This window comes from Sus scrofa, chromosome X (genome assembly GCF_000003025.6).
Source record: "Sus scrofa isolate TJ Tabasco breed Duroc chromosome X, Sscrofa11.1, whole genome shotgun sequence".
NCBI classification, from domain to species: domain Eukaryota; kingdom Metazoa; phylum Chordata; class Mammalia; order Artiodactyla; family Suidae; genus Sus; species Sus scrofa.
Genome location: NC_010461.5, coordinates 97,010,616 through 97,032,241, shown reverse-complemented (window position 1 = coordinate 97,032,241; position 21,626 = coordinate 97,010,616). Strand labels below are relative to the sequence as shown.

At 38.0% G+C, this 21,626-nt stretch overlaps 1 protein-coding gene across 2 annotated transcripts in view; it reads right to left on the bottom strand.

Moving 5' to 3' along the window:
* The window catches only part of WDR44 (WD repeat domain 44), a 76,782-nt gene continuing 60,328 nt past the window's right edge, over positions 5,173 to 21,626 (bottom strand). For both annotated transcript variants that reach the window (XM_021080420.1, XM_021080421.1), the window contains 8 exons: positions 19,914 to 20,027; positions 16,118 to 16,240; positions 12,850 to 13,041; positions 12,552 to 12,653; positions 12,221 to 12,336; positions 10,949 to 11,076; positions 10,437 to 10,571; positions 5,173 to 7,509 (listed from right to left, as the gene is read on the bottom strand). In XM_021080420.1, the coding sequence (XP_020936079.1) occupies positions 7,415 to 7,509; positions 10,437 to 10,571; positions 10,949 to 11,076; positions 12,221 to 12,336; positions 12,552 to 12,653; positions 12,850 to 13,041; positions 16,118 to 16,240; positions 19,914 to 20,027 (1,005 nt within the window). In that variant the 3' untranslated portion in view covers positions 5,173 to 7,414. The remainder of the gene's footprint in view (positions 7,510 to 10,436; positions 10,572 to 10,948; positions 11,077 to 12,220; positions 12,337 to 12,551; positions 12,654 to 12,849; positions 13,042 to 16,117; positions 16,241 to 19,913; positions 20,028 to 21,626) is intronic.

Genomic DNA, 21,626 nt, shown 5'->3' with positions numbered 1-21,626 from the left:
GTATTTTTTATTGGCATACCTAGCAATCTAATAAAGGCAGACTCATTGCAACCAAGTTGTGGTGCTATCAGGCTAGCCTCTATTAAGATCCACAGCACGAATCCCAATGACCAGTGTACTCAACTTTTAGAGGATCCATCATAATGGCTCTACCTCCATGTCTTCATCAGGAAAGAGAATTAAGGTATTTATAACTAAATCAGAAATGTCTTTTCTTTGAGAATGGACTTCATATCTTCTAATGAATTACTAATGCCTTAAGATGTCACCATATTTTGTATATTCTCAAATAACTTTGCTTTTTGATAACTGAGAATACTGCTTATATATAAGCAAGGGGGAATCAATAGCTGTTTGCATGGTGAATCTGAGAACTGAGTTTCTACTTAACCCAACATCACATGTATCATATATGATGAAATATATATTTCAGTAAATAACTTGGCATTGAGAAGTAAGAAAATCAGATAAGATGACCCTTTTAATCATGCAAACAGTCTGGATGGAATCATCATTCTTGTCTGTTTCTCCTATTAGACCCCCTCAAAGTCTTGACACAGACTAAGCACTTGATGTTTGCTGAATAAGTGCAACCTCAGTGTAGCAACAAGACAGACTGTAAAACTGCTTTAGGATAACACTAAACATCTGAAAGCAAGGCAGGAAGCTGTCTACAAAAGTAAGCCACAGCTTACTAAGTATTGGCTATTTACATTATCAAATCCCAATAGATTTTATTAGAGGAGCAGATAATGAATCTAATATTTACAAAGGTAATGTGAGTGGAGAAAAAAAGGTGCTGACTTAAGTAACTGAAAAATGGTGTTGTGATCAGAAATTATGACATAAAAGACAAAAGACTGTGTGTAAAAACTGTATTCTAGTTGGTAAGGGTGTTTCTCATGGGGGGATGGGTTAGCAATTCTGAAACTGCTGAATATGTTATGTTGGGATTGAACAAATAAGTAAATGAGTAGCAAATGGTGGGAACCAGATGTCTCACTATTGGAGAAGGAAATTACTCATAAGAAAGAGGAGGAAACTAGAATATGCATTAATGGATTAGTCAGAGACATCAGCCAGGATTCACACCTAATTTAATATAAAGATGGTTACATAGAAATTTTTATAGATGTTTGTATATACAGAGATTAGTATACATACATGTTTGTATACACAGAGATTCGCTCTGTCAGCTGAGAGGGCCTAAGAGAAACAATAGGTCAGTAGCAATGAGCACAGCTCTTACCCAGATCTTGGTTTCTAATACCAGTCTGCAATAAAATGAACTTGGGTAAATGGCTGATTATACAGCTGGGGCAGGAAATGTACAAAACATACTGGAGCATGTTGGGAGTGACGGTAAGGAACTGCTCAAAAAAAAAAAAAATCAAAGGGGCACAGAAGCCAACTTGAAAGAACTCTCAATGGCTAAAGCTGGAACAAATTGAACCACAAAATAATGCAGTATTGGACTATAACATAAACTAAATACCGTTAGGTCCATGCTGATCTAAACAAATAGTTGAACAAATATATTAAATAAGGGAGAAGAGATCTATCTCTCATACAAAGCAATTCCAAATTAAGTTATACAGATATTTGTCCTTCAAGGAGGTAGGTCAAACTCCCCACCTCTTGCTTGGGCTGTGTTTAGTGATGCACTTCCAAAGAACAGATTTATGGCAAGTGAAAAAAAAATAACTTTATAGTGGAGAAATCTGACAAACAGTCCTCAGCCAGGTGGTAAGTCATGTTGGTAGGATTTAACCTTGATGTGATATAATCAAAAGGGCAATTCACCTGTGTGGTCTTCCGCCCCAAAGTCCATAGCCTCAGTTGAATCATGAGAAAAATAGCAGACAAACCCAAACCCAAATCCAAACATTCAACAAAATACTTAACCAGTATTCCTCCAGACTGTCAAGGTCATCAAAAGCATGGAAAGCCTGATAAACTGTTTCGGCTAAGAGCCGAAGGAGAACTGCCAACCACATGCAACGTCATATCCTGGACGGGATCCCAGTACAGAAAAAGGGCATTAGGTGAAAACTAGTGAAATCTGAGTAAAATGTGGAGTTTAGTTAACAGCAATGTACCAATGTTGGTTCCTGAATGTGAAAAACATACCACTGTAATGTGAGTTATTAACAGTAGGGGAAAGTGGTGCAGGGGACATGTGAACTTTCTGCAGGCTTTTCTGAAAATCCGAAACTATTCTAAAATAAAAAGTTTAAGACAGTGCAGTATGAATAAATGCAATAAGGTATTCTGGACTGGATCTTGGAACTGAAAAAGGACACTAGTGAAAACTGGTGCAGTATGTTGTGAGCCACATGGGAAGTCCTAAACTGGTACAATATGAATAAAGTCTGGAGTTTACTTAATAGTATTGTACCAGAGTGGGCTTTATTTATTTTTAATGTATGCTGCTGCTATTATTTTTAATAAGTTTTATTGAGAGTATAGTTTTTTTGGCCATGACCGTGGCATGCAGAAGTTCCCAGGCCAGGGATTAAACCTGCGTCACAGCAGCAACCCAAGCTGCTGCAGTGACAATGCCAGATCCTTAACCCACTGGGCCCCAGGAGAACCCTATTGGAGTATAGTTGACTTACAATGTTGGGTAGAGTGGTTTTAGTTTTGACAAATGTATCACAGTAACATAGGATATTAACATTAAGGGAAACTTAGGGTAAGAAGTATGTGGGAACTACATATTTTCTTTTTAACTTTTCTGTAAATCTAAAGTGTTTTTTTTTTTCTTTCAAGGCTTCATGTGTGGCACATGGAAGTTTCCAGCCTAGGGATTGAATCAGAGCTGCAGTTGCAGGCCTATGCCACCACCACAACAACGCTGGATCCGAGTCACATCTGTGACCTATGCCGCAGCTTGCGGCAATGCCAGATCTTTTAACCCACTGAGTAAGGCCAGGGATCAAACCCATGTCCTTATGGAGACTACGTCAGGTTCTTAACCCATGTTGAGCCACAATGGGAACTCCTGTAAATCTAAAGTTATTCCAAAGTAAAATTTTAAAGCTGTAATGCAGGGTAGCTGAGTGGTCAAGCAAACTCTGCTTGGACCACCCTAGATAACCTACATGATGGCATTTCATTTGTTGGGGACTCTGCCGTGGATCTCTTCCCTCTTCTCCACACCACCCTCCATGCTGGCCTTGCTGTAGCCACCTAAATGTATTTTATATGCACAGATCTACACTAGCCAGGTGGCTGTGGTTGACAGAGGAACTTGGGTTCCCTAGGAGACCAGATGACTCAACCCTAGAAAACAAAACAGAAATGGGCCAAGCTTCAGAACTGAAGGGAACAGGAGAGCAGTTGGGGGGAGGGGTGTCTGTTAAACAGGAGGTAGCTTTTGATGGTCTTGGCTAGGCCATGGAGGCACGAGAGCCAGAGAGACGTGGCTGGAAATGAACTCTTGCCCTGGAATAATCTCGACAATTAAAACTGATGTTCACTGTTTCGTATTGATCCTTTTTTTGCACTCCTTGTTTTCAGTATTTTTGCACTCCTTGTTTTCAGTACACTCCTTGTGTTCAGCTGATGGGGGGATGTGGCTTTTCAGTGCGTATGAGATGCAAAGACAGTGGCAAACAGGCACCTCCAGAGACAGTGTTTCCAGAGGGTGGGGCCTGTCTTCCACAGGCTGATCTCAGTTAACAGACACCTCAGCCCTCCCCACTATACTTGAAAGCTTTCTGAAATAGGTGTCCTCTGTGAATAAAAACAAAACCAACCCCCTCAACCCAGGAGTTAGCTCAAAACAGAAGACAGGTACGATTTGGGGGGAAAATAAGATGATTTTAGGCTGGGAGGAGGGGGCCAGAGACCAGGGAAGATGTTGGCATGGTGGGTACCTTTTCTGCTTACCTATGGCTTACACTCTTTTACTCATATTATACTTGCTGCTTGTACTATTAGATACACAAAGATTGGCCTGAGAATCAAGTGGCTGCCATGAGTTACTAGGAAAGCTAGAACAGACAGGGGTTAAGATGAGAAGGGACATTTCTAAGGCCACGGTTACAAGATAGTTCCAAGTTTCTTACTTGTTTCTGTGGCCATCTTCTCCACCAGACCATGAGCTCTTCTGGCACAGGGATGCTGCCTTATTCTTCTCTATTCCCAGCAGTGGTCTGTACATAGTAGGTGTTCAATAAACATCTGCTTAATGAAGAAGTAAGGCAAGTAGCAAGAAACCAGTGAAACTGGGAATGATTTTTTTTTTTGAAAAGTTATGGGGAAACATTAAATCCCAAACATATCTTTACCCTGAATCCCCTAAGTAATTGAAAGACTTAAAAATATTCTGATAGTTGGATTTTTTTCATGAGTGAGAAAAACTGGAAGTAAAAATTGGAACTGGAATTTTGGGATGGATATATTAATTGGAATTTTGGGGATGGATATATAAACATATGTTTCAAAGAATAAAAAGCAACCCCCCAGCTGTATAATTTGAAGACCAGAGAAAATAGTATGCTAATTATATTGAGTCATTCATATTTTAATTCCAATTAAGGTAAACAAGACAGGGTGGGGGAAGGCTCAATTTGACTCTTCAAAGATCTTTTAATGAAATGTAGTTTTAAACTTGTTTATCTAGTGCAGTCAGCCATACCAAGCCTGTGATGAAGTTTTCACTAAAGGAGAAAGGGTAAATAGGAAATATGGCTACTTTTTTCAAAAGGTAGGTTTATTCACTTTAATAGACTATTTGTTGCTCTAAGATAGTAAGATTGTGCTTGACCTTTTTTTCGCCACTTTTTTTGGTATTAAAATGTCATCTCTTGTAGTTCCCTGGTGGTTCAGTGGGTTAAGGATCTGGCACTGTCATTGCTGTGGCATGGGTTCAATCCCTGGCCTGAGAATTTCTGCATACCACGGATGTAGCAAAACCAAAACAAAACAAACAAACAAAACTTGTTTTCTCTTTTATGAAGAGGTGACAGTAGATGATGGCAGCTTTAAATGGTGTTGCATTGGCAAAAAAAGGTTGTCACCCTAGGTCAATCCCTAAAATGTTATTTGTCTACGAAATCTCAATATTTAGAAAGTGCTTCCACATAATTTTTTTTTTCTTTTTTGATCTAGGATGGTTCTCAGGGATTTAGGAGAGGCATTTAAAAGTGGTTTTTTTTTTTTTTTTTTTTTTTTATTTTTTATTGAGTACACCTACTGGCTAGATACCAAACTTTACACATACATGATTTTCCAGTAAATCTTTACAATTTCAGTTAGATAGTCTCATATTACATATAAGGACATGGAGATTAAAATAGAATAACTTGCCCGAGGAAGGTGCTAATAGAGGAAACCAAATCCAAGTTTATATAATTCTACAATCTGCTCTTTCATGTAACACCACAACATTTATTATTATTGTTTTTTTGGCCACACCCACGGCATATGGAAGTTCCTAGGCCAGGGATCGAATCCAATGCACTAGGCTGGGGATCAAACCCGTGCTGCTGCAGAGACAACACCAGATCCTTAACCCGCTCTGCCACAGTGGGAACTCCCAATACCACTTATTATAGTAAGTTTCTAATACTCATTTTAGGAAGAAATATTGTTCAACTTTCTTTGTATACATCTTGATGCTACCTTTCCAAACCTACTTTTTGATGTAACTTTGCAGTGTATTTACATAGTGATAGCCCACATTTTAAAAACTAAACTTAGAAGTGTCAGTATTATTTTCTTATGCTTGCATCTCAACTATTTGCCTTTTTGTTTAAGAAACCAATAAAACCTATCAGGAAGTATTCATATTCATACGGCAACATCCTGATTATCTGTACTTGAACCACTGAAGCACCGCAACAGACTACAAATCCTCAAGCAGAAGTCAGTGAAAGCCAAATTGTCTCAGAGTTGAAAGACATCAAGTTCTCTGAGACACTAGACCAATCACACCGATATCCAGACTTTAAGAAAGTGACTGGTTGGAAAGCCAATGGCACAGCAACTCCATCTGTCAGCAGAGAGGTGGGGAGAGGAGAGTGAGGGCGGGGAAAGGAGGGGAAGGAAGAAGTATTGCACCGGCAAGAGGCAGAAAGCAGCACAGGGGTAAAACCAAGGCAAACGATATGCAATATGCAACTAGAAAATCCAGGAAATCCCAAAACCATGCTTGTTAACAAGGATGTGATTGTGGCTCCCCAGCTTTTCACGTAAGTGAAAACAAATGTAGTAAAAAACATATAAGCATATAGATGAACGCTAAGCAGTGTTCATTTTAGAACCAGAATTAATTTTTTTTTTCTCTGAAAGATATGTAGCTAATACATTGTAATTTAGGGGTCCAAAATTTGGTCTTCTGCTTGCTAAACATCAACTTATAAAAAAAGACTGGGGTTTTTTTTCACATTCCTCCATTTACTGAAGTCATCTGAAAATAAAGTCACATGTTTAACAAGTGTTGGTGACCAACTTTTAATAATACATATTTAATTTTCAGAAACATATGCTAACCATCAACAACATGATCAGGGTTCCATCACCCCAGATGTTATTTCATTGGTACATTATATCAATATTTACAAAGGCTTTCAAATTCAACAACACAAAACAAAACTGCTTAATTTTTAAAACTGCAATGCTTTAAAAAAATGTAAACAGTTCATTTTTACATTATTGTAAAAAAGAAGACTCACTCCTTAATGCGGCTTAATTTTTTTTAAGTGAGCAAAGCCTGGTGCTCATGGATAAAGAATGAAAAGAATTCTTTACATAGAAACATTGTGCTCCAGTGTGGCAAAAAAAAAAAATTATATATACATATACAAAGAAAAGAATCTTAAGTCCACAATTTAGACCACACACACAAAAAAAATTGTCCCCAAATTGAGAAATTTATAAAAACCATTTACACATGGTTGTTGACCTACTGAAAACCTATATAACATTTTCAAAACAATAACTCAGTCAAAAGATACCACTTTTCTTAAAAATGAAATTTTGTGCAAAAGAAATTATTTAAGCTAGAAACAAGTTTCCCCACCCCCGATAAGAGGCCAAAAGAGCCACTGAAATAATTTAACTCTGTTAGATTTAGTGCATGTAACCAAAAGGCACACACATGTGATTAATATATTATATATTCATGCATAGACCTGTGCATGTTCACAATTATATAACAAAAAACACAAACATAACAAAACATAAAGCCTCATGTTTGACAATGTTATTCTAGCTACATTCCTTTCTATTCTATCAGTCCAGGGTTTACTAGATCATTAACATTGCCCCTCAAAAAATATATTATATTTGAACAACTTCCAATGAAAATTTTAAAAAAGGATGTTAGCCTGAAACACTATCATATTTTTCAGTTCTGATACATATAGAAACTTGCTGATATGTTTATTTTAAATGTCATTTCAAATTAAGATACATTTTTCCTTTTGTTAATAAACACTTTGATTGCTCCAGTGAAGTCAGCAGAGAGGAGAACTTCTGTGTTATCTGTCTTCATAATACCTTAAAAGCATAAAAAAAAGATTTTAGTTGATTTAAATGAGTATAAAGCCTGCTACCACACCTGTCATATATGCCTGTGACCCTCCACGTCTGGGGCGGAAGAACCTCCCCTTACCTTTTCAGTCCCTCTTTCCCAGCTTGCTCCTGTAATCCTTTCATCCTCCTATACCTCTCCTCTCTGAGGCTCACTGCCACTTACCTTGTCTTAGCTGGTCTCTTCCTGGCATAGGGAGACTACAGTCCCTTGGAGCCTGGATGTCTAGATTCACTTGCAGGCAGCCAAGGCCTCCTAAATTGTCTAATTTCCTCATTTCAAGACAAGAGGCTAGCTTGTTATTCAGCCCCAGGATTGGAGTGTTGACAGGATGGATTCAGCTGGGCAAGTCTTCTCTTAACAGGGTTCACTAATGAGGTTAGCAATAAGGTTACTGCACAGCGGACATACTGAAACTGCCAGGAAATGAAGTACACACGATTGCTCTGTGAATGCTGACAGCACCTTTCACCTTTCCAGTCCACATACTGAAGAGCCCTGTAGCTACGAAGGGCAAAAATGCTTACCTCTTACATTTGCTGGTAACAGCATTTAATGAACAAAATTCAGTGTTAACTATTATGCATAGGCAAAAACTGTAGATTTAAGGACTGATAAGTAAGGAAGAAAATAGTCCAAACTTTAACTGGAGAGTTGTATACAGGATGAGTTAGACAAAATGGTTTCTCTTAGATTTGCTAAAAAACATATCCTAAGCCTCTGAACATTCCTAAGTACCCTTTCTGTATATCTCAAAGCAGTGCTAAGGAACAGCAGCAGCAGCAAAAAACTGAGGGATATCAGAAAGAAAATAATTTGTCACATATATATAAAAATGCTTTCTAAGATACAATAATAAGAAAGGTGTCTATTAATGTCAGGCATTTTGCTACGTACTTTACATATGTTATCTTTAATTCTTATCACTTCTTTGTGTTTTCAGCTGTATCTTCTTTAAATTAAAATTTTTTTATTTTTGGTTTTTAAGGGCTGCACCTGCAGCATATGGAGGTTCCCAGGCTAGGGGTCAAATTGGAGCTAGAGTTGCCAGCCTACACCACAACTCACAGCAATGCCAGATCCTTAACCCACTGAGCAAGGCCAGGGATCGAACCTGTGTCCTCATGGATGATAGTCAGATTTGTTAACTGCTGAGCCATGACAGGAACTCCTGTATCTTTTTTTTAAATTGAAGTGTAGTTGATTTACAATATTGTGTATAGCAGTTCAAACAGTTTCAGGTATACAGCAAAGTAATTTGGTTATACACATATATATGTATATATCTATATTTTTAATTTTTTTCCATTATAGTTTATTATAAGATATTGAATATAGTTCCCTGTGCTATAGTAAATTCTGTTGCTTACCTATTTCATATCATACTGCGCATCTGTTAATCCCATACTCGCAATTTCCCCTTCCCACTTCCCCTTTGGCAACCATAAGTTAATTTTCTACGTCTGTAAATTTGTTTGTCTTGTAAGTTCACTTGTACTATTTTTTAGATTCTACATATGTGATCTCGTATGATATTTGTCTTTCTCTGAACTTACTTCACTTAGTATGATAATCACTAGGTCCACCTATGTTTCTGTAAATGCATTATTTCATTTTTTATGGCTGAGTAATGTTCTAGTGTGTGTGTGTGTGTGTGTGTGTGTGTGTGTGTGTGTGTATCAGTGCATGTGCATGTATCTTTTTGAATTATAGTTTTGTCTGGATATATGGCCAGGAGTAGGCTTGCTGGATCATATGGCAGTTCTACATTTAGTTTTCTGAGGAAAATACTTTGAGAAACATCCTTTGTGCACTGTATCGTTGTTGTGGCTTTATTAACTCTTTGCAAGGCTTGGTTTAGTCTCTAAAGTGAGAAAACATATTTAATAAACTATTTGGCAGTTGATTTTATTAATACAAACTTGTTTTCATTGGTAACTGGTCCAAAGTTACATGGTTTTACCTTACTCTTAAGAATTAACAGGGACAGTTTTTTTTTATATAATTGGCACTCAATATCACTTGAGGGTTTCTTTTCACTTCCTAATCTGAGCATTTTACATAACTGGAAGTACTATTCATTCTCAAAGAATATGCTGTAGGGAGTTCCTGTCGTGACTCAGTGGTTAACGAATCTGACTAGGAACCATGAGGTTGCGGGTGCAATCCCTGGCCTCACTCAGTGGGTTAAGGATCCAGCATTACCGTGAGCTGTGGTGTAGGTCGCAGACGTGGCTCGGATTCCCGTGTTGCTGTGGCTCTGGCCTAGGCCGGCAGCTACAGCTCCAATTAGACCCCTAGCCTGGGAACCTCCATGTGCCATGCGTGTAGCCCTAGAAAAGACACACACACAAAAAAAGCATATGCTGCAAAGGGCAAGAAATTACAGGCTTGTAAATAGCTATCTATGAGAAGCTGTAAATTTGTGGCAAGTAGAACAGAACACTGCTTTCATTTTGGTTTAATTCACTTATTTAGCAAATGTTTATATAGCATCGACTATATGCAGACAAGCACTGTGCTAGGCACTGGTAGTATGACAACAAATAAAACACATACAGATTATAGTGTAGTAGAAGAGACAGACAATAAATTTTGTATATGTTTAAGTCTTGTTTGCAATTCTCAGAGAGAACAGTTATCCATTAAAAAAAATGACAAACTTTAAAAATTTTCATTCTTCAATTCCCAGGTGAATTTAAAAGAAGTAGAACTTGTAAGAACTATGTTACTGAAATGTTCATAAATGCACATCTGACAACCATTATGTTACAAACAAGAAATATTCTTCATACTCATGAAAACTTCTTCATATTCATGAATACCCATAGGTCAATGAAGCTACTAAATGCTAATAGAAAAAATGTAGGAGAAATAAAATGTGAGTACCTACCAGAGGGCATGGTATCTAAAACCTCAGCATCTTCACCTTTATCATTCCCTTCTGATTTTTCAGATTGCATATCCAAAGACAACATTAAACTTGGGTTTGGAGCAAAGATGGCTGATGTGACAACTGCATTATGGGCTGGGAAAAAAATTTACTTCAGGATAACTAATAAATTTGATTCTAAACATCAAGACAAAAATACATAAAAAATAATAGTGTACATTATATGCAAATATCTTTAAAAACATATAAGCAACTAAGAACTATCAAAAACCCAAAAATACTTCCCAAAAAACCCCAAACTACATATAAGTTCCGAGATTCCATGATGACTTCTCAAATTTTAGACAAGTTCCTCCTCAGTACGGAAAAACCAAACAAAACTAATACAAAGCAAAAGTAGTTAAATTGTCAAACTGTTTCTCTGAAATAATCCCTAAACAAATTTACTTACAGTACATCTCTATTTTAACTTTACTCACTTATAAGGCACACAAAAGTAGCCACTTACTTACCTTTAATACCTTCCCAAAAGTCATTACGATCCCTCCTGACTGAAGTAAACTTGCTTAGGTCATGGTAAGTACTCCAGATATAAACATACTTATCTTCTGAGCCACTAACGAGGTAACTAAAATCATGGCTAAATTTAGGGAAGAAAGAAAAAAAGTCAAATTGTAAGTTTTTTTAGGTTTCCCTCTATCAGAGCTTCCTGGCTTAAAACGCCTATGAAAACATCAAACAGAACTTGTTGAAATATAGACTCTTAGTCTCACTCCAGAGGTTTTGAATGTATAGGTTTGACATAGGGGGCCAGAGGCATTAGTATTTCCATCAAACCTCTAGGTAAATGCTGCTGGGTTAACACACACTGGCAGGAATGCCTACTTAACAGATAAAAGAGAGAACTGGAATATGTTACCAATTAAATTATTGGGTAATTTAAGAAGAAAAGATGGAGTTCCCCTCGTGGCGCAGTGGTTAGCGAATCCGATTGGGAACCATGGGGTTGCGGGTTCGATCCCTGCCCTTGCTCAGTGGGTTGGGGATCTGGCGTTGCCATGAGCTGTGGTGTAGGTCGCAGATGCGGCTCGGATCCCGCGTTGCTGTGGCTCTGGTGTAGGCCGGTGGCTACAGCTCCAATTGGACCCCTAGCCTGGGAACCTCCATATGCCGCCGGAGTGGCCCAAGAAATGGCAAAAAGACAACAACAACAACAACAACAACAACAAAAAAGAGAACTGGTAAGAAAAGGGCTGAAAGAGGGCTATAAAGGGAGAAGAGGTAGGTATTTCATTCAGGAGAGCCTGAAAATCCTAAATTAAGAATTCATATAACAAATATGTTAAGGTATAAACAGAGAATACTGTACTTTAGGGTGTCAAAATGCTTTATTAGCTTCTGTATCTAAAGGGATCAAGACCATGGATGCGGTGGGGGAAGGGAGTAAATTCCTTTTAGAAAGCTTACATAAAAGTACAAAAGCACAAATGCTGGAGCTGGGAGTCTTCTAAACCTGGCTCTGCAACTACCAGTGTAGTGTGACTTTAGGCAAATTACTTAATTTTCTCCATCTCAGTTTCTTCACTTGGAGAGTAGGGGCAATTCGAACTCTATCAAACAAGTGGCTACGCTAAGTACCGCATGACTGATAATATGAGATACCAGCTGTAAACATGCAAAGGAATTAACAATACCATATAAACATAAGGCATAGATCAACAGAAAAATGGGAGTAGGGGAGAAATGTTCTGATCTCCTTCCAGAATTTCTCATTGCCAACTTACCTGAAACTTGCTTTGATCTGGCTGCTGCTGTTGACATACCCCTTATACTTCATGGACAGTGACAAATCTCTAAGATCATATAGTCTGATTCTGGAGTCATTTGAGGTTACCAGTATCTAAAAACAAATGAAAGGAAAAGCTAAAAATACCATCTTTTAATCTGTGTTAAGGTATAACCAAAAAAGGGTATTACACACACAGAGAATATATCTCAAAACTAGAAAAGCAGTATTCCATAGAAAAGGAAATATATTCTTAGCCAAGATATAAAGAACTTACTTTCAGGAGTCTATATATAGTGTGAAGAGAGATGGTTTTGAATACTTAGTACCTTATTTTCTCCAGGTAAAGGCTCAATGCCAGTAATTTTTCTTCCGACCTTGTTACGCCCTCTGGTAGATCGGACATGTATTTGTGTGTGGTATTTCAAATGCTAAAAAGTCACAATTTAAAGAGATCAGAATTAGAAAGAACCTCAAAGATCATCTGAGCCAACTCACAGACAGACGTGGTATTATTTACTCCAGTTTACAGATAAGGCAGTTAAAGCCCAGAGAGGATACACCAACTTATTCCACACTGCAGAAGTGTTTTACTAAGTACGTAACTTATACAAGATATTCCTTTACCTCTGTATCATAGAAAATACACCTGCCATCATATGTTCCAATCACTGCATATTTGCCATTCTGACAGAAATTTGCAGCTGTGATCAATTTTGTTTGACCATCTACTTCATTCCACAAAGCCACTTTTTTGTCAGGTATGTTCCAAAGGCGGAGTTTTCCATCCAATGACCCACTTAGAAAATACCTGTCATCCTAAAATGTGACAAAAGAGAAAGCTTTCATTTTACCACATGAAGAAAAACTCATGAGCAAATCAATACACTGTCTATTAGAAATAATGTTAAAATATGTAGATTTCATTTAAAAAGTATTTATAAAATAAGCAATATTTCATTCACTAAAAATAACAACTAGAAACTTCACTATTCATTTTGGAGAAATGATAGTCTAATCACTTTATCATATCCTTAAACTGCTTTTCCCAAGTTATAGACGTTAACAGATAATGTGTTGGAGTGTAGGTTGTGTGATCAAATAAGTTTGAGAAATTCTGGGTTACCGAAAGTTAAACAGGATTCTCAATTAACATGCATTCTGATTCTCTAAAAGGTGATAAAGTAGGTAGCATTTTTCAACTTATTTAACCACTGAACTTTTGTAGGGAGTTGGCAGAGGGCCAGGAAGGAACATCTAGCAGGGCTAGCACATTCAAGGAACAGGCTTCAGGAAACACTATCCTATAATGGTGCATTTGCCCAGACACTCCTTGGGATACATGCAACTTCTGGATAAAAGAGTAGCTAATGCCAGTTAGCCCACAGAATCAGTCAATTTTTGGAACTCTGACACCCTGTCAGCAAAGAATCACTTCACCATTTAAATTCTTCAATCAAATTCTCAATCTCAAACCAGGGGTTCTCAGCAGATGGCAATTTGGCCTCACAGGAGACATCTAGCAACATCTGGAGACTTTTTTTTTTTTTTTTTTTTTTTTTGGCTGTGCCCTCAGTATGCGGAAGTTCCTGGGCCAGGGATTAAACCCGAGCCACAGCAGTGACAACACCGGATCCTCAACCTACTAGGCCACCAAGTAACTCCTGGAGACATTTTTGATTGTTACCATTTAGAGGGTGGGGTGCTATGACATCTAGTGAGTAGAAGCCAGGAATGCTGCTAAACATCCTATAATGCACAGGATAGCCTTTCCTCCTTCTATGCCAAAGAATTATCCAACCCCAAATGCCAATAGTGCTAAGGTTGAAAAACCCTGCTCTAAGCTAAACTAGGCCTATCATGAAGCTGCTCTAATTTTTGGTAACATAAGAATTAAAGATAAAATAAAATATCTTTGGAATGTTTGGAACGCCAAAACAAGAAACAGATTTTCTTCTCCACTCAAGGTTATTATTCTTATCCACCTCTAAAGCCTGTCAAGGATAACTTACACAGAATGGGCATTTTTATGGCTATGGTATAGAAGGCCTGATTCAATGTCTACCAGTAGAAGTGCAGAACAAGTCAAATACTTCATCTGGGTCTTAGAATTTAGAATTTTATTTACATACATACATATACGTGCATATGTATATACATGTGTCTATCTCTATTTGGCTATTTTTTTTTTATAACTCTGCTTCCTTCTTTCCAGGTAACATTATTTGATAGACACATATTTTGGAGGAAAATGTCAACATCACCCCATTCTTCCCTAACTCTTCTCAAAACCTCTCTACAGCAGCAGAATTTTTAGAAATAATACTTCTCAGTTTCCAAAATAAAACCAAATGAAAGTACAGAAAAAATACTGACTAAACAGAAACCTTAATAATAAAGTACTACATAGATAACTATTACCACCTAAGACCCCTCTCTTTCCACCTTGATACATTATAGTCAAAACAGAGGGGGAGGGAAGGGTTTTGTTCATAGTTGCTAATAGCAGTAAATCCATCCTTTTGTTGCCTCCTCTGCTGACAGGATGTGGGTATTATTGAGAAAGAAGCCTTCAAAGGTTGATGGTCAAAACTGATATGGTATCAACATAGATTAAGCATTTTTAATTATAAAAAGTTCAAGTCTTCTCTAAGGGTTCAGAATTATTACTGCCCATGTTATAAGCCTGCCCAGGGAGGGAATTCATATTGAGAGAAAAGTCATTCTTCTCACTCAATATGGGGAAAGAAAGAAAAAAATGTGAATATAACTGAAAGTTTGCATGAAAAAGACAATGGGTATTAAACATACAGAGATGAGGACATGATTGGAAATGTAATCATGCACCAATGTAGGAGAGGGAAAATCAACCAGGATCAGCTCAAACTCTCCAATTATTTCAACCTGGCTAGTGAAGCCGCACCAACACATGACATCCCTCGTGCTTACAGCTGCAAAGAACTAAAACTAATCTAGCCTTATGTACTTGGTGGCTCTATCCTATAGGATATTATAAGATAGGTCTAGATTCCATGATGGTAGATTTTTCTCCTTTCATATGGTTGAAATCATATGAAATACTTTCTTTCTAGAGTAAAGACATTAACTGTTTTTCTACATTGAAAATGAGTTAAGAAAGGATCTCAAGATGAACAATGTTTCCAGACATTAAATAGGAATTCAGTATATCTTTTTTTTTTTGGTCTTTTTGTCTTTTTAGGGCCGCACCCGAGGCATATGGAGGTTCCCAGGCTAGGGGTCTAATTGGAGCTGTAGCTGCCAGCCTACACCAGAGCCACAGCAACACAGGATTTGAGCTGCGTCTACAACCTACACCACAGCTCATGGCAATGCTGGATCCTTAACCCACTGAGCGAGGCCAGGAATCTAACCCGTGTCCTCGTGGATGCTAGTCGGGTTCGCTAGCTGCTGAGCCACGACCGGGAACTCCAGAATTCAGTATATCTTGTAAGGAATTTTGGTTTTTGCCTCTTTCAATATTTTCTTCTTTGTCTCTTTCCTTCCTGACCTTCCTATGACAATTCCTACTTATATGCTTCCCTTTCTCATTTATCCACCTCTGCCTGTTCTTCTTCTACCATCTCTCCTCTTTAATAGGATATTTTCTTAGTTTATACCCTGCATGTCTTATTAAAGATTTGGGATGACTTTTCACCATTGCATTTAGGCTATAATATTTCCAGCCCTTCTAATGCAGATTAGCAGAATACATATTCCCTTTCTCATTTTTAAAGCAAAATGAAAGAGTAAAGTTGCTCTTAACTATGTGGCTATTGATAATTTTTTTTCCTGTCATCCAATTACGCTCCAGAGAAAACCGGGTTCCCTCACCTTCCTCACAGTGTAACAAAAAAATGTGTAAATAATTACTTACTCTTGGATGGAAAGCTATGGCAGTGACAAAATCTATATGCTGAAAACAGCAAAGGCATTCTCTTCTGGAAATGTGCCATAATCTGACTGTTTTATCCATGGAAGAAGAAAGCAGAAAGTAGTTCTATGGAGAAATTGACATTGATTATTTTATCACCATATGAAAAAAAATTACTTATACCACAAAAGTGAACTTTTGGTTATATACCTCAATAATTTTGTCATTATTACTGCCATATGCAGCATCAGAAAGCACAAATGATTATCCAATTCACTTGCACAATCCCATTTTTTCCCAAACAGGTAATTTCTCTGATTCTAAGACTTTTTCACATTACCTATTCTGAAATCAGGATGAATCTTATGACTTTTGTTGAAAGAAATCTGCCAGGCACCAGTAGAGAACTAAGGTGTGCTTTAGTTGTTAAAGCCTGCATATACTGGAACCTAGCTATGAATATAAGTCATCTATTCATTTGATTGTCATTTTGGTTCAGTTATTTTCACATTGATAATACTGGTGAATTTTAACTCACATGGATTCTCTGTCACTTAAAATGCCTTCAAAAAGATTACCCTATGATGTAGCATGGAAATGAAAAGTTACTGTGCATCTGTCATACCCTAGGCAAGAAAATTAGAGAACAGAATTGGTCAAATCTCTTAGAATACATCATAGAATTTTCAAAGCTAGAAGAGGGTAGTGTAACTGTTTTAGGCATTGTGGTGGCCCATCACCCAGAAATCAAACATCTATCTGTCAAAAGCTTCTAGCTGGCAAAAGCTCTTTTATTTCTAAATACAATCTATTTAAAGGGAGAACTGAGTTATACTGAATGAGAAAACTGAAATGGGATCCTAGTATTCCCTGGTATGCATAAAGGTGCTAAACAAATTGGAATAATAATGACATTTACTGAGTATTTACTTTGTGCTAAACATTGTTCTTAGCACTATACAGCAACATTATGAGGTAGGTACATTATTATTTTTTTTTTTTTTGGCTGCGCCTGAGGCAGGTAGAAATTCCCGGGTCAGGGACTAAACCCGGGCCACAGCAGCAACCCAAGCTGCTGCAGTGACAATGCCAGACAGAGCCTTAACCTGCTGTGCCACAAGGGAACTCGAGGTAGGTATACTATTATCCCCTTTCACAAATGAGAACATTGAGTAGAGAGGTTAAATAATTTGTCTAAGACTACACAGCTTGTCAGGGGGGGAGCTGGAGTTCAAACTTGGGTAGTCTGGCCCTAGGTCCAGGCTTAACTACCACATTATTCTGCACAGTGCTTAAGTAGAACGCATGTTATGAAAAACAAGAAAGTCTAATAAGCACAATTTGGATACGTTATTGTACTGCTACATAAATGCTATTTGTGCCAGTTTTTAAAATGTACATTTTATGTGGTATACCTGTTTTTAAACAGATGGTGTATCTTACAATCAAAAAACAGAATTTTGAAAAGTAACAAAAAGAAAAAATCTAAAAACCCAAAAGAGTTAAACTATAAAAATAAAACCAAAACAACAGAAAAAAAAAAAAAAAACGGAATTTTGAAAGATTTACAATAACTTTTGAAACATCTAGTAACAATTCTTTTTATTTTCAAGATCTACTCAGTCCCAGAAAAGTTTTTTTTTTTTGTCTTTTGTCTTTTTTTTTTGTTGTTGTTGTTGTTGCTATTTCTTGGGCCGCTCCCGCGGCATATGGAGGTTCCCAGGCTAGGGGTTGAATCGGAGCTGTAGCCACCGACCTACGCCAGAGCCACAGCAACGCGGGATCCGAGCCGCGTCTGCAACCTACACCACAGCTCACGGCAACGCCGGATCGTTAACCCACTGAGCAAGGGCAGGGACCGAACCCGCAACCTCATGGTTCCTAGTCGGATTCGTTAACCACTGCGCCACGACGGGAACTCCCAGAAAAGTTTTGAAGAGTATGTATGGTTTGCTTTTTTCCTGTTGATTAATAATAACAAGGCATATAAAATTAAATCAATAGTCGGCTGTTCATTAAAACTGACTTTATTCACTTCATGCAACGGTCCATTGCTTTAAGCATATGAAAGAACTATGAAGACATCCATGAAAGCTGCTAAAGACATGTTAAGATTTGTTCTATTATGCCAAGAGGTTTCTGTTCAATAAATACCTAATAAGTGAAATTAAATAGTTTTCTTGAGCTAAGCATGCTCCTGGGAGTCAAAAAAATTAGATTCAGATCTAAGTGCTACCCAAAACTAGTTTTGTGATCTTGGACAGGTCAGAGGCTCAGTCTTCTAATCTACAAAATGAAATATCTACTTCACAGGGTTGTTATTTTAAGAATTAATAAAGTAATTCTGTTACCTGGCACAAAACAAGTCTTCGACAGACAGAAACCCCCCTATAAATACCAACTCTGCTAGATACTGAAGATAAACAACAGTAAAGTCAGATCTGACCCCTACTCTTTTTTTTTTTGCTTTTTAGGGGTGCACCTGTGGCATATGGAAGTTCCCAAGCTAGGGGTCAAATCGGAGCTACAGCTGCCGGCCCACACCATAGCCACAGCAACCCTGGATCTGAGCATCTGTGACCTACACCACAGCTCAGGGCATCGCCGGATCCTTAACCCACCGAGGGAGACCAGGGATCGAATTTGCATCCTCACGGATCCTAGTCAGGTTCATTAACCACTGAGCCATAAAAGGAACTCCCTCTGATCCCTACTCGAGGGGCTTAGAATCTTGTTGCCAATATGTATCTAGAAATATACATAAATAGTTCAGTAAAAAAGAAAGTTTAAGAAAAGAGCACACAGGATTTCCCACTGTGGCTTAGGGAGTTAAGAATCCGACTAGTATCCATGAGAATGCAGGTTTGATCCCTGGCCTCATACGCCACAGCCATAGCAATCCCTGGTCTGACCTGAGTCTTGACCTACACCACAGCTTGAGGCAGTGCCATCAGATCCTTAACCCACTGAGCAAGGCCAGGGACTGAACCCACATCCTCATGGATACTAGTCGGGTTTATTTCTGCTGAGCCACAACAGGAACTCCAGATTAAGGACACTTTAGATTTCCCTTTTGTGACAACCCAGATTTCACACATGGTTGGGAAGGAGTTTAAATACACAACTGGGGCTCAGTTTAAAACCAGACTACCAGGTGAGGTCCCAGCTTGTTCTAGGAGGTTAGAGAAAGACATTATGACAGATGGGTTATGAAATGCATCCAAAACAGGACATATACATAACACATATACATAAGCACGTAACAGCACATATATAGCTCTACACAAATATGATAGGAACAACAATTCAAAAATGGAGTGGTTCAAAGCTGGAGTTCAGGGGAAGCCTGACTTGCTGATATGTACCAGTGATATTGTGATACATTAGGTTCTCCTGACACAGTTAAAACATATGGGCACCACCAGTATCCCTACTGGTATTTTGTTAACTAAGATGACGCTTCTCAATTTAAGGCTTTTAAATATTACTTCCCCCCAGGTGAAATTTTTTTTTTTTTTTGCTGCAGGTGTGGCCTTAAAAAGAAAAGAAAGAAAAGAAAAAAGAAAAAAAGTACAAATATATAGACAGATCCAGATAGAAACTGTAAAGTAACCTAAACGTTTTCTCATTAGCCTAATCTGATGCTTCTCTTTTTTAACCTTAATTAATTTTTAACTCCCATGAAGTATACACGAACATTCAAACATCTGACGGTGTGACAGTCATACAAGTAAAATATTTGTTTTTATCCTAAAATAGTTACACAGAATTAATACACAGTTCAAGTAAGATTTCTTACTTTAGACCATGAAAGATCAAGGAGATCAGCCGTATGTCCTTTATATTTGCAAAATGGCCTTTGTCGAAATGGTGCATTTTTATCATCTGGGTCTTCATCAGCTCCACTACATACCTGTTTAAACATGAAAACAAATGTTAAAACTAGAAAAACAAAAGCTTCAGACTTTTCCCATCCCATTTGTTCTCCCATCATTTTGTATGATGCTTGACTGAAATCTTGATCTACCAAAAGCTGACTCCCCTTTATGCTGCATCTACTACTTATCACTTCCTTACCTCCTTTTCCTAATAAACCAGGATCATCCCTGAAGACACTTTCACAATCTTTCCCTCCCTAACAGAGTCCTTTTAAGAGCATCTGTTCCTTTAGGAGAGGTGGAAGCAGCACTAGGGTGGGGGTGGGGGTGGGGGTGATCACGATTGGTCTAAGCTCATTAAGATAAACTCATTCCCCTTTGCAATGACGACTAGTTTAGGCATGTGCTATAATTTTCATCAATCAACATGAGGCAATTCCGTTTAGAGGATGGGGAGACAGAGGAGCCTTCTAGAAAGATTTCCTCACTATTAAAAAGGACTATACAAGGTGATCTTCCTCTTTCCTGCCTCTGAACATTGTTGTCCGCATGTAACACCTAAGACAGCAGTAGCCGTCTGAGCGGAACAAACCCAAGAGAACAAGAGATGAAGAGCAACCAAGCAGGAGGATGGTAGGCCCTTGTGTCCCTGATGATCCTTCTGAGCTGCGAATTAAGCAACCCTGGAGCCGCCTTACCTCCAGACTTGCTTCCTCATTGTTTAAGCCATTTTCAGTTGGATTTGTTAGTTGAAGTCAAAAGCATCCCAACAGGTAGGTAGAAAATAATGCCATACACGTGTGCCGTGCATTTAGTTGACAACATGCTTTTGTATTCAGTATCTGAATGAATTCTAACAACTCTATGAGGCAGGTAACATCGAGGATGAAGAAATTAAGGGGAAAAAATTGAGGCTCAAAGAGGTCAAAATAACATATTAGAGGTCACACAGCTACCTGGAAACAGCAGACGCAATGCAAAAATACAAGTCATCTAACTAAGTTCAGAGGCTGTTCCTCAATGTTTTAGAGAAATGTTGCATGAGCAAAAATATGGAGTGTTAGCTAAGCCTTATGTATTTAAGGAAGGGTAGGCAGGAAGATGAGAATAGAGAAAAACGTATATGGAAATATAGTAGGGGATTAGATTTAGAGTAGAAAGATACTTTGAGACCAGGTCATGAAGAGCCTTGGATTTGTGGCCTAAAACTTCAGATATTCTAAGGTGATAGAAAGCCAACACAAATTTCTGAAAAGGAAAAATAACACATCTGACAGGTGCTTTAGAAAGAGAATGCTGGGCAATAATGTAAAAGATGGTTTAGAAATAGAGTGAGGACAGGAAGGGCAGTCAGTTAACGTAGGAATAATGAGTGCTTGAATAGGACAGTGGTTGTGGGGATTAATAAAAACTACCACTGCTATCTGTCTACAGCTTCACAGTTTATAAAACATTTTCACATCTACTGTGGAGGTAGACCAGCAACACAGATGCCCTGACCTAATCCTAGATGACTATAGAGCTCCTTCCCCTAATTTTACTGCCAGATTAGTGAGCACTGCTGGAAGACAGAAAACCAAACAGGCTTCTTGCCCTGTTACATAAAATTCAAATTTCTGTTTGATAATCATTTT